Source organism: Microcebus murinus, chromosome X (assembly GCF_040939455.1).
Source record: "Microcebus murinus isolate Inina chromosome X, M.murinus_Inina_mat1.0, whole genome shotgun sequence".
Taxonomy (NCBI): domain Eukaryota; kingdom Metazoa; phylum Chordata; class Mammalia; order Primates; family Cheirogaleidae; genus Microcebus; species Microcebus murinus.
In genome coordinates, this window is record NC_134136.1 from 45,509,750 (window position 1) to 45,522,447 (window position 12,698).

A 12,698-nucleotide genomic window follows, 5' to 3' on the forward strand; every position below is an offset into this window, starting at 1 on the left:
ATAGCTGCTTCTAGTTTGTTGGGAACCTGTATATTACTTTCCATATTAGCAGTAGAATAGCTGCTTAAAAATGGGAGAAGAAGAGGGGGAGGGAATAATTCAAATTCATATGAGAAACTCTACATATATAGTCATCCCGTGGTATCTGTCAGGGATTGGTCCCAGGACCTTTTGCAGGTACCAAAATCCACGCATGTCCAAGTCCATGATAAAAAAGTGGAGTAGTATTTGCATATAAGCTATGCACGTCCTCCTGTATACTAAATCATCTGTAGATTACTTATAATGCCTAATACAATGTAAATGCTATATATAAGTAGTTGTTATACTTTATTCGTTTAGGGAATAATGACAAGAAAAATCTGTATATATTCAGTATAGATGTAATTTCTTTTTTTTGAATATTTATGATCCTTTGTTGGTTGAATTCAAGGGTGTGGTACCCATGGATACAGAAGGCCACAACTGTATATTGTAATCTGTCTATATACATTTTTCTTAAGGATCTAATTTAATTTTTATGAACTTTATGGAGATATTCTTTACCTTTGATAAAATGCACACATTTTAAATGTCCAGCTGGATGGATTTTCATAGATGTATACAGTCATGTAATCACCACCCCAGCCAAGATATAGAACATGTCTATCACCCCAGAAAGTTTCCTTATGCCCCTGTCCAGTCAACAAACCCACCCCACCCCAGGCAACCATTGATCTGACTATTACTATAGATGACTTTTATCTATTTTAAACCTTCATATAAATGGAATCGTGCAGTGTGTACTTTTATATTTGTTTTTTTGTGCTCAGTGTGTTTTTGAGGTTCATCCATATTGCTGTGTGCATCAGTACTTCATTTTGCATAGTTTTCCATTGTATGAATATACCACAATTTATCCATTCCCTTGTTGATGAATATCTGGGTTATTACTGATTTTGAGCTATAACAAATCTGTGAATATTAATGTAGCACGGATAAATATGCATGCTAGTTGAAATGAAAGATCATAGAGTAACTTAATGAGAAACCACCAAACTGTTTCCAAAGTGATTTTGCCATTTTATATTCCTACCAGTGCTAATTTTATCTTATCAATGCTTAAGAATTTTTTTAAAAACTGCTTCTGTTACTGTTTTAGACCCATTTTCAAAGATATTCAAGGTTCTCTGGATCTCGATGGGAGATTTTCTCCTTTGTATAAACAAGACAGTAGCAAGCTTTCAAATGAAGACATTCTCAAGTTGCTCTCAGAATACAAGAAGTAAGTTTGTGGTGTTTCTGCAATAAATGAAAATAATAGATGAATTTATCAATTTCCTTAAATGATTGTGAATCACGTATATAGGAAAAAGAGAATGCTTAAAATTTTAAGTTTGGGGCTGGGCGCGGTGGCTCACGCCTGTAATCCTAGCACTCTGGGAGGCCAAGGCGGGTGGATTGCTGGAGGTCAGGAGTTCGAAACCAGCCTGAGCAAGAGCGAGACCCCGTCTCTACTATAAATAGAAAGAAATTAATTGGCCAACTAATATATATAGAAAAAATTAGCCGGGCATGGTGGCGCATGCCTATAGTCCCAGCTACACGGGAGGCTTAGGCAGAAGGATTGCTTGAGCCTGGGAGTTTGAGGTTGCTGTGAGCTAGGCTGACACCACGGCACTCACTCTAGCCTGGACAACAAAACGAAACTCTGTCTCAAAAAAAAAAAAATTAAGTTTGGATGTACAGTAACCAATGATTTTTAACTCTAAAATATTCTTATTTTATACCTAGGCCAGAAAAGACGAAATTGCAGATTATTCCTGGGCAGCTAAATATCACAGTAGAATGTGTTCCTGTGGATTTATCAAGTAAGAACATATTGTAAATAGACCTTAAGGGTTATGTTTCAATCTCAGGTTTTTATATTTTCAATATTTTTATTGAGGTTTACATGGTATATTAGTTTCCTAGGTTTGCTATAACAAAGTATTACGAACTAGATGGCTTAAGACAATAGCAATTTATTCTCTTACAGTTCTGGATGCTAGAAGTCCAAAATCAAGGTGTTGGCAGAGCTATGCTTTCTCTGAATGCTATAGGGTAGAATTATTCTTTGCCTCTTCCTTGCTTCTAGTAGCTCCTGGCTATCCTTGGCATCTTTTGGCATGTAGCTACATCATTCCAATGCCTCTGTCATCTCATGGCCTTCTTATAAGGACCCCAGTCATTGGATTTAGGGCCTACCTTTATCCAGTATGACCTCATCTTACCTAGTTACATCTACAAAGACCCTATTTCCAAATAAAGTCAAATTCTCAGGTTCCAGATGGATGTGAATTTTGGGAGCAGGGGACACTTTTCAACCCAGTGTTCATGATGAATAGTTACAGATTAGGAAGTGAATTACGTTGATTTTTATTGGATGCTGTTACATATATAATATATGATTTTGTGAGTGTGCCCCACTCAGTTTCTGCTGCCTTTTGCCTTGGATAAGTGTCTACTTCTGTCAACTAAGAGTTCAAAAAGGAGGAGGATTTCTTTTCTTGTCTAAGGACAAGAATCTAAGATCCCAGGAGAAAAATGGACAGAAGACACAAAAGACAATTTGCAGGAGATAAAATGAAGTGGCTGGTAAATATTTGAAAAATATTCAATCTTAGTAATAATGCCACTAATGCAAATTAAAACAAGATGCTTTTGCTTATCTGTCAAATTTACAAAAATGTTTAAAGTGAAACTATCTAATGCTGGCTAGGTTTTAGACAGGCACCATCACCTGTCATGAGTTAGGAGTACAGTTTGCCAATAGATATCCATAGATGTTCATAACTAAGGCATTCCAATTTTGAGATTCTATCCATTCATTTGCTAAATAAGTATCTATTGAATAAACACTGCATACCTACTATGCTTTAAACTTATGGAGTTTAGAGTCTAGAAGGAGTGACAGCAAACGAGCAAAATATAAATGAGTAATCTCAGCTCACAATAGGGGTGAGCTGCTTCAAAAGGGCTTGCCAAGGGAAGGCCTCTCTTAAGCTAAGGAATTGAACAGACTGTATATCCCAGACTGAAGGCATCTTGTATGTTGTAAAGACCTTGAGGTGGAATCAAGCTGGATTTGTATGAACAGAAAAGAAGCCAATGTGGCTCTAGTGTAGTATGTGATGGGAACAGTGGAGATAGGAGATGAAGTAGGAAGGATCAGGTCATGCAAGGAATTGTACAGACCATGGTAATGCCTGAAAAGATTGGATTGTATTTTAAGTGTAGTGAGAAGTCACTAAAGGATTTTAAGCAGGGGAGTGGTATCTAATTGACATTTTAAAAATATCTAAGAGTACAATGGATTATTCTTTCCTAAAGAAATAATTTGAAATGTAGACAGGAGTTTATGCATAAAGATGTTCTTTGCAGTGTTATTTATATTGGGGGAAAACCAGAAACAATACTGTCAGCATGGTTAAGACAATTACCGTACACTGATACCATGAAACTTTATTGTAGCCATTATAACTGATATTTACAGTGAGTTCACGAAATGAGATATCAGATAAAATGTCTAAAAATCAAGATAAAGTTCTATACATAGAGTAGGAGCTTTATATTACTATATAAAACATGCATAGAAAGAAGACTAGAAGAAAATATGCCAAGGTCTTAACAGTAGTTATCTCTGGGTAGTAGAATGATCAGTTGTTATTGTCTATCTTTATACCTTCAGATACTCTATTATAAGTATGTATTGCTCCAATAGAAAAATAAATCCAACAACAAAAATAATACTCTGTCTCAGATCCAACTCTCCCTGGGTCTTCCTTCTTTGTGGATACCCCTCTGCAGTGAGGACCAGCAGTCTTAGAGCCTCTTGAGTATATGAATAACCTACTTCAGTAACATATTCTGCTAAACTTCTCTGACGTTTAGTATTTTTCACATTTGGGAGTATTGAATTTATTATTGGTAACATATCATAAGATCTGTAGTTTCAAAAGGCTTCCATTATTTCTTAGGTGAAAATTTGCACCTGCACCAAGTTAAATTTTTAAAAGGGATTTGGCCACAAGCTAATTGGAGGCATAAATTTATCGTTATTTCCCTGATACCAATAAAAATTTGCAGTGAAAGCTAAATTGCAGCCACAGGAGGGAAAATGAAATGGATTTCTTTGCAGAGTTTAAATTTGTCAAAATTATGATGTGTTATATTTGGCAAATCACTCGACATTGAGAATGAAATAGCAATCCATGTCTGATGTGAAGGGTTCCACTAAAATCAGCATCGGGCTACTTCATCTTGTCTTTTTGGGTTCTTAAAGTAGTTGTATGACTTTTTGTGAATTACTAAGAATTCTGTTTTTTAAATCACTCTTTGAGAATACAATCCTTGTATATTTTTATAAATGTAAGAATGTGTTAATGATTGTTAAATTGTATGATCTTTGCCTGTTTTTTCCCTACTGTAGATTGTATTACTTCTTCATATGTGCCCTTGAAGCCTTTTGAAAAGAATTGTCAAAATATTACTGTGGAGGTTGAAGAGTTTGTTCCAGAAATGACAAAATATTGTTATCCATTTACTATTTACAAAAACCATCTGTATGTATATCCCTTGCAATTAAAATACGATAGCCAGAAAACATTTGCCAAGGTAAATAATATGAACTATACATTTTTGGAGTAGAAAATGTTATTTATAATCTTCTAATTGTGTGACTCATTTTGGACGATTAATCATTCTAGGCGAGGAACATTGCAGTCTGTGTGGAATTCCGGGATTCAGATGAAAGTGACGCTAGTGCTCTAAAGGTTTGTTTATGATACTGATAAGCAGAGATGGAGATTTTGGTACTTGGTTGTCTCATGTTCTAAGTTTAATTTGTTTAAACATCAAAAAGAAAATGTACTATACCTGACAAATGTAATGTTTTCTTCTACTCTTATACATTAACTATAAGGGTTAGTTTAAATAGTAATAAATAACAAAATAAGGTAGGAGCATGTATAGCTTTAAAAATGGGTGAGCTTCATATACCAGGTTTGGCTTTTCCTCCACTTTGATTTTGCGTTCCTTCTAATGCCCAATCACAAGGTCATTTTTTTATGACCTGATAGCTTATAATGGTACCATCAGGGGACTATAAACTTCTTTCTCCTTGAAACCTGAACAGGCTTTCAGCTGACAGAAGCACAGCATGTCTGTTTTGATCTGAGATATGACTTCTGCTCCATGACTGGCGAAATGGTGCCTCCAAACTTGGATTTGTGATCTTTGAAAAGTAGAATCCCAGTCTTATCTGATGCAGCAATCCATAAATACCTGTCACATCACAGTGCCTTTCCATTTTTACTCTTTTCAGCTGGTTTTTGCTTTTTGCCCTTTAACCCATTAATCAGAGACCTAGAAGAGAAGTCCGAGAACATCTAGGCATCATGAAGTGTTTATCTGGTTCCTCATTTATCTAGCTTGAGCCTAAATTAGACAAATGGATGGCTAGTCTTCCACTCAAACCGCCTAGGAAAAGAGGCTGGAATTCTCCTAAGTAATTGAATGTTTAACAGCCCCTACCTTTGAAAAGATATTTTTTTCCCCCAGAGAAACTTAAAGATTAGCTGGCTTGAATTGAGTGTATTTTCTCTGGTTCTCCCTTCGGTGGAGATGGGAACAACTGTTCCTTTTCCTCCATGCAATATCCTTTTGTATACCCCAAGAGTCTTAGATTACTTCCCAGCAGTTCTTGCAAATTGCCTTCATAACCATATTTAAGAAGAGATGGATATTCACTCATATGGAGTCTCTGTTTCATTTCTTAGCTGGTCTGGAGGCTCGCTCTGAAGTCACAGAGTGAGGCAATTAGTATGTTGGCATGCTGACTCATATTCATCCTTGAGCTTGTTAGGCCCATAGAAGTGAAAAACTCACACTAGAAATGAAATCAGATCTTTCCATGGAACCATAGAAAGCCTTACCATTTATTTTATGGTATAACAGAAAGCCAGTGATTTTTATAAAAAGTGGCTCATAAAGTACCACATTTAAAAATGTGAGAGAACAGTAAGCTTGTCTGTAGCTTAATAGACATTTAGTTTTTAATTCCTTTAGGCTAGGAATGTGTGTGCTAACTTTAGAAAAAAAAAAACAAAAAAAAACACAAGTCTTCATCTTGCCCGCTGCACAATGAGCATTCAACAAATGTTGCCGACTGGCTGAGGGAGCCTTTCATATTAAGAAACACAAGTAGCATGAGAGATGTAAGCTTTACAGGCCTGGTTTGAGAATGTTTTTGTTTTTGTTTTCCCCAGATGGTTAGAAGTGTGTAGGTTCTTATAGTCAACTAGTTTAGAATTACATTTCTTTGATGGCCAGAAATTCAAAAGCATCCATACAGCCAAGTTAGGCGTTTGAGGTGGTGTTGAAGCAACTGTGTAAATGATTTGCAATTTACAGGCTCATGGTGACAGCCAGGTGGGCTTAGCTGTGGCCCTGTGGTCACAGATGCCTCTAACTGTACATGGTTCCATAGCATCAGATTTAAAGACCTGCATTTAGAGTGGTGACTCTGTTTCCTTCTTTTGCAGTGTATTTATGGAAAACCTGCAGCAGGATCTGTTTTTACCACAAATGCTTATGCTGTTGTCTCTCATCACAACCAAAACCCAGAGTTCTATGATGAGGTAAAAACATACCGTTCTGACATTTATAAAATGCAGCAGTTGCTATTCTTTCTCTCTTTGAATCATTTCCATCTTTTTATCTGCACTTTCAATCCTTGAACGTTTTGTTCCATGAAAGTAGAAAATATCACTTCAAAAACAAAGGGCTGCAGCCTGCTCGGTGCCCTTTGATGACAGTGGAAGATATGCCCACAAATGTAAGGGGCTCTTTGACTTGAGATAACAGCGTAGGAAACAAATACCAGAGCGGAGCTAGGATTCTAGCCCTCGTAGCTTTGACGATGCTGGCTCGGTGACAATGAGTAAGTCACTTCCTCTCTCTGAGCCTCCATTTCTTCAGCTTTAAAATAAGAAATTCAGAAGAGATTTTCTGAAGGCCCTTCGAAGATCTTTCTCCTTGTGGTTTTTTTTTTTTTCTTTTTTTTTTTTTTTTGAGACGATCACAAAACAGCATCCTTGTGGTTTTGTGTGGGGACACAGTCGCACAGCTGGGCCACTGGAATCCCACTGACTGCCCTACATGCCTGGATGCAAAGCAGATAGAGGGGTGTGGTGTAGTGTCCTGGTCTCTGCGCTTCCTCCCGAGGCTGCCTTTCTGACCCTGCCTCTCTTTCCTTCCTCCTCCTACTCCACCTCTTCATCTCTGTGTACTTGCAGCCTGTCTCACTGTGTCTCTGTCACAGTCTCTCCTGGTCTGTATGTATTTGATGCATCCAAATCCGTAGACTGCTTTTGATTCCTACGTGTCTTCATGGAACCTGGATGGGCACCCCAGGCCGGCACTCTGCTGTTCCTGTTTCTCAGTCCTAGTGTCTCTATTCTTGGCTTGGTCTGAAACCATCCCCCCGCCCCCCACTGTCATTGTTTCCGCATGTCCACCTGCTGTTATATGGAGGCCTTATACCCCAGCTTTAGGCCTTGCTCATTTCTTTCTCAATCCAATTCCCCTAGTTTCACGGGAGTAGGAAAGAGGGATAGTAGTGCCTTGCATTTTTGTCACCCAGGGAGAGAGTATGCCCATATTTATGTGCAGCAGAGCATTAGATACCCAGATGGTCTAGATGCTGTGAATAGGCATGTTCTGTAGTGAAATATACCTACAATTGACACTGATTATAATACCAAAGCCATGCCTTGTGTGAATGATAACTGTGCCAGATATCTATTACCAAGCTGTTATATATTTATCACTATAACCAACACCAGCCACTACAGAAAACTTGATCAGGTAGTAAAGTATCCACATAATTTTTAGGATACCTGAAATGAACATGCTTTTCAATCATTCACTATGTGTACCTGTATGGGTACAAGCATATGCATTCAATCCATAATCTGTCTCTTACATTCTTCTAGGAGGCATTACAAACATTCAGTTGGGTTCTGATTAGAAAATTACTTGAGATGCTCTGTCACAGGTATTAATTTTTAACTAAATTCATGTGTATGGGTGATAATTTTCATCTCTTTATTCAAGAGTAAGTTGTGTTTTCCTTGAAAAATGTATATAAACTGTGAATTGTGGGTACAATAATACCATTGTGACCTTTTGCACATTTATTTGTTAAAGGCTTAATTTTTCTTCATGAAAAAGAAAGCAACAACTTAGAAAAAAGTATCCTTTTGAATTCAGTGCGCAGTTTAAATGGATTGGGTTCGTTGACTTAAATTGAGTTACAAAGTATCCCTGGGATGTGAGGATGTGGTTTTTGATCTACTGTTTAAGAAAATCCTGCTGCAAAGTTGAGTCCAGGAGAATCCGCTGGACTCTTGAGCAAAAGTAATAAATCAGTCCTCACAACTCAGGAGAATATTGTCAACTGAAACTGACAAGAAAAGCATTTGAAATATATTTAAATGATATCTACTATTTGGCCACTTGGCCAGTCATTTACGAAGTAGTTTTGGAACAGTATGATGAAATAGACTAAATGTCTGACAGTTCAGCCTGACAATTAAAACAAAGTGCCATATGTACTTTTGCTGTCATTTCAGATTAAAATTGAGCTCCCCATTTACCTGCATCAGAAACATCATTTGCTTTTCACTTTTTATCATGTAAGTTGTGAAATTAACACAAAGGGAACAACCAAAAAGCAGGATGCAGTTGAAACTCCAGGTATGTCTACTCTTTAAGTGTTTTTCCCTGCAGCTAATTTGGAATGGAATTATCTAGGCTATGACCTCTTTTCATCTAGCTACAGACCACTTCTTTCTTTGACTAAAAAGTACATTTCTGAGTTAAAAAGTTCATTGGTAAAAGATGAATTATATGTTCATTTTATTATCATTTCTACCAAATGTCATTGTCCAAATGCTTGCCAGTGTTCTTAGACTACTATAAGCAACATAAAGTAATATTGCTATTCTCAGAGAGAAACACATATTGAGATATGGTATTTTTGTTATTTCTTTTATGTAAAATTGCCCAGCAACCAGAATTTTCCAGTTCTGTTCACTGAGGAAGAGGGAAGTGAGCCCAGAGCCAGGGACATCTGTGAGCTCGAGGGAGGTTGGGGGCTGCCTGGTTCTAATGAGAAGAGAACAGATTTAATGAAGTTGAATAAGCTTTAGTAATGAAGCCCCAGTCATTGGCCCATTCAGCAAGGCTTTAGATAAGCCAATGGGAAGCATCCTTAGGAGAACATAGAAGGCCCTGTGGACAGAGCCTGTCACAATCACTTTATGAACATCAGCATGCCCTGAGATTCAGATCCAGGCTAATCTGTATCATCCATTCATTCATTGAGCAAATATTTCTGCATATAGATTGAGCATCCAAAATCCGAAGTGCTCCACAGTCTGAAACTTTTCGAACACTGACATGATACTCAGAGGAAATGCTCATCAGAGTATTTCATATTTTGGATTTTCGGATTTGAGATGCTCAACCAGTATAATGTAAATATTCGAAAATCCCCCAAAATCTTAAATCCCAAACACTTCTGGTCCCAAGTATTTTGGATAAGGGATACTCAGCTTATATTTATTATATATAAGATATTATAGTTTTAATAGGTAGTATACAGAATACAGTAGAGAATCAAACACAGATCTTATCTTAAGTGAGCGTATGATCTAGTAGGGGAAATGAATCCTATATAAACAATTATGATACAAGATGGAAAGTGGTAGTTAACCAAGAAACTAGTGCTATCTATGTGAACTCAAAAGGAGAGAGAGTTTTTCAGCTTGTGGAGGGGTGGGTGGCTAGGAGTCAGAGGGCATCCAGAATCAGATGATGTTTGAGCCTTAAAGGATGGGGTGGAGCTTGATAATGCAAAAATGACAGGGAAGTAGGGAATTCTGGGATGAAGGAATAACTTGTACAGAGGCAGAGTATCAAGGGGAAGTTCACTGAGACTGGAGTGCAGGGTACTAGGAGGGGTATCATAGGATGTCAGGTCAGATCGTGGAAAGCCTTGAATGCCAGGCTATGGATTTGATTTTATTCTGTCACTAATATGGAACTATCGAAGGAGGGGGGTAGAAATACTAGTCAGAACTGTTTTTCAGGAAAACCAATCTGGCAGCAATATATCAGGCAAAGTGAGCAGGAGCAGGAAGACAAAGAAGAAACACCAGTTGAGGGGTTATTTCAAAGGTCCAGGAAGGAAGGGACCACACCAGGGTAGTAGTAGAGGGTTGGAGAAAGAGGGATTTGCAGAAGAATATATTGGACCCGGTAAATGACTGGCTATTCGAGAGATGATTCAGTTAGTACTGAAATTTCAAAACTCAGTGGCTAGAAAGAAGGTATTGCCAGGAGCAGAACTGTGGGTAAGGGTGGCAGGTTTTGGATTGATGTTGAGTTTGAGGTACCGTGTTTCTCGAAAATAAGATCTACCCATAAAATAAGCCCTAGCAGGATTTCTAAGCATTTGCGCAACATAAGCCCTACCCTAAAAATGAAACCTAGTGATGGGCATGGCTACACAGCGTATCTGCACAACTCATGCATTTCGTTGCGGAGGGGTAAAGAAGCCCTTCTCATCTGCCCCATGAGAGCTCTATTGCTCTATTGCCCTAATGAGAGATAGGGGCCAATGGTTCTAAAGGAAATTGAGTTGCAAGAAATTCAGGATGGAATTCGGGGTTTGGAAAGTTATGATGATGTTTCAGAAGAAGACGACTTAACTATATTTGAATAAATGTAGATTGTTGTACCGTACTTAAAAAAAAATAACACATCCCCTGAAAATAAGCCCTAGGGTATCTTCTTGAGGAAAAAGAAATATAAGACCCTGTCTTATTTTCGGGGAAACATAGTACTAGTGAGACCTCTAAGTGCCCAGACCTACCTGACTAGGAGGGAGTTGCCTTTGTAGCTAGTACGGTCCTATTCTCTCTCTGTCCCCATAAAAATTGCACTTAGTTCAGCATAGAGACTTTGAGGATTGCTAAGAGAAGCAAAACAACGAGAACCTAAGACAGTGTACCTCCTGAAAGATAAATTACTATTTTTGTATCCGAATTCTAGACAGCAGTGAGTAAGATGCCCAGTGGAGCATGAGATGGGTATTTTGTGTGCTACTCATCACCTTTATCTGCCCATCCTTTAAGTGGCTTCCTACCTTTGAGCCAGATGGCGTGCTTGCCGTCGTACCTTTATAGCTTCCAAGTGCTCTCTATGCGTTTTGACTAGGGGACACACTTGGCCATGCTCTGATTAACCTACAGCTCAAAAATGTTGTCTGAACAATCCCGCAGAGACAGAAAGTAGATCAGTGGTTACTGGGGGTTAGAGGAAGAGGGGAAATGGGGAGTGACTTCTAAAGGCTATGGATTTCTTTCTGGGTTGATGAAAAAGTTCTGGAATTATATAGTGGTAGTAGAGACACAACTTTGTGAATATACTAAGAACCATTACATTGCACATTTAAATTAGAGGAATTACATGGTATCTGAATTATGTCTCAGTAAAAATTTCTATGAAGGAAAAAATGCAAAGAACAAGAAATACATTTTCCTTTCATTTTCCTATTTTCCAGTCTGGAAATCTTTTCTCATGTGTCAAATTTTCAGTCTAACTGCTTTGACAGAGTCATTTCTAATGGTGCTTCTACTCATGTTACTTTCCTCTGCTTTTTATAAAAGAGAAGGTCTGGGGAAACCATTTCTGAAGTTGTGCTAGTAAAGATGCCCTTCAGGCACATTTCAGAGCCTGAGAAAGCCATTTGGTCTACTTAGAAGCAGCAATGTTTTAGTCTTCTTTTAAGAATTAAAACATTTGCCAAATTAAACATGTAAATGAAAACATTCTAGCCAGATTTGTGTTGACTTCTGTGTTCACAGTGTAACACACACACACACACACACAGTCACGCAAAGAATTTTAAAGAATCAGAAAGTAGTGGCTTTAAAAAGTGTTGTGCAGCCAATACCCTCTCTCATTTGCCAAAACTCAGTCCAAAGCAAGGTTTTTTACAACTGAGTTATAAACACTTGAATCCCAGAGCAATCTCTATAATGGAAATACTGACACTGCTGAACTTGAGCAACACAGATGGCTCTGGCTTTTTAAGCTAGAACATGATGAGTTTTCTAATAGAAAGCCCAAAGGTTCTTTTGGGGTAGAACTGTTAAGAAATGTAGAAATTGGGGAAAATCTCTCAGTGGATTCAAGTCATAAACACCAGTCCCTGGCTACATTCTCCTACTTACACCTATACCTCTTCCTTCTGTAAGCAGGAAAACTCTGCCTAACTAAATGATTTATGCATACTGCTTTGTAGAAAGATGAGTGTAACCTTGATTTGTGACCTTAATTTTCCATAGTCCCTCACCCTAGGCCTGCCATAAGAAATTTTGGAACATGTGATTGTTATCTGAGATGGTCTCAGCTGTGAGACTCTGTACTCTTAGGTTAAGGATGGATGAGAGGAAACTGAGCCTTTTAAAAAGTAAATCTACCAAAAAATATCCCCCAGAGTGTAAAGATAATGATATTGATGTGCTTTGAAGTTTTAAAGGATTTTCATGTATTATTTCCCTATAGTCTCTCAATAACTCTTTTAGATAAAAAGATTATATGTTGTT

The 12,698-nt window shown here is 37.8% G+C and overlaps 1 protein-coding gene across 2 annotated transcripts in view; it reads left to right on the forward strand.

Annotated features, from left to right (window-relative positions):
• DOCK11 (dedicator of cytokinesis 11) overlaps positions 1-12,698 on the forward strand; it is a 177,445-nt gene that overhangs the window by 78,839 nt on the left and 85,908 nt on the right. For both annotated transcript variants that reach the window (XM_012739482.3, XM_012739489.3), the window contains exons 15-20: positions 1,142-1,264; positions 1,774-1,850; positions 4,451-4,635; positions 4,728-4,793; positions 6,564-6,659; positions 8,655-8,778. In XM_012739482.3, coding sequence (XP_012594936.2) covers positions 1,142-1,264; positions 1,774-1,850; positions 4,451-4,635; positions 4,728-4,793; positions 6,564-6,659; positions 8,655-8,778 — 671 coding nt within the window. The remainder of the gene's footprint in view (positions 1-1,141; positions 1,265-1,773; positions 1,851-4,450; positions 4,636-4,727; positions 4,794-6,563; positions 6,660-8,654; positions 8,779-12,698) is intronic.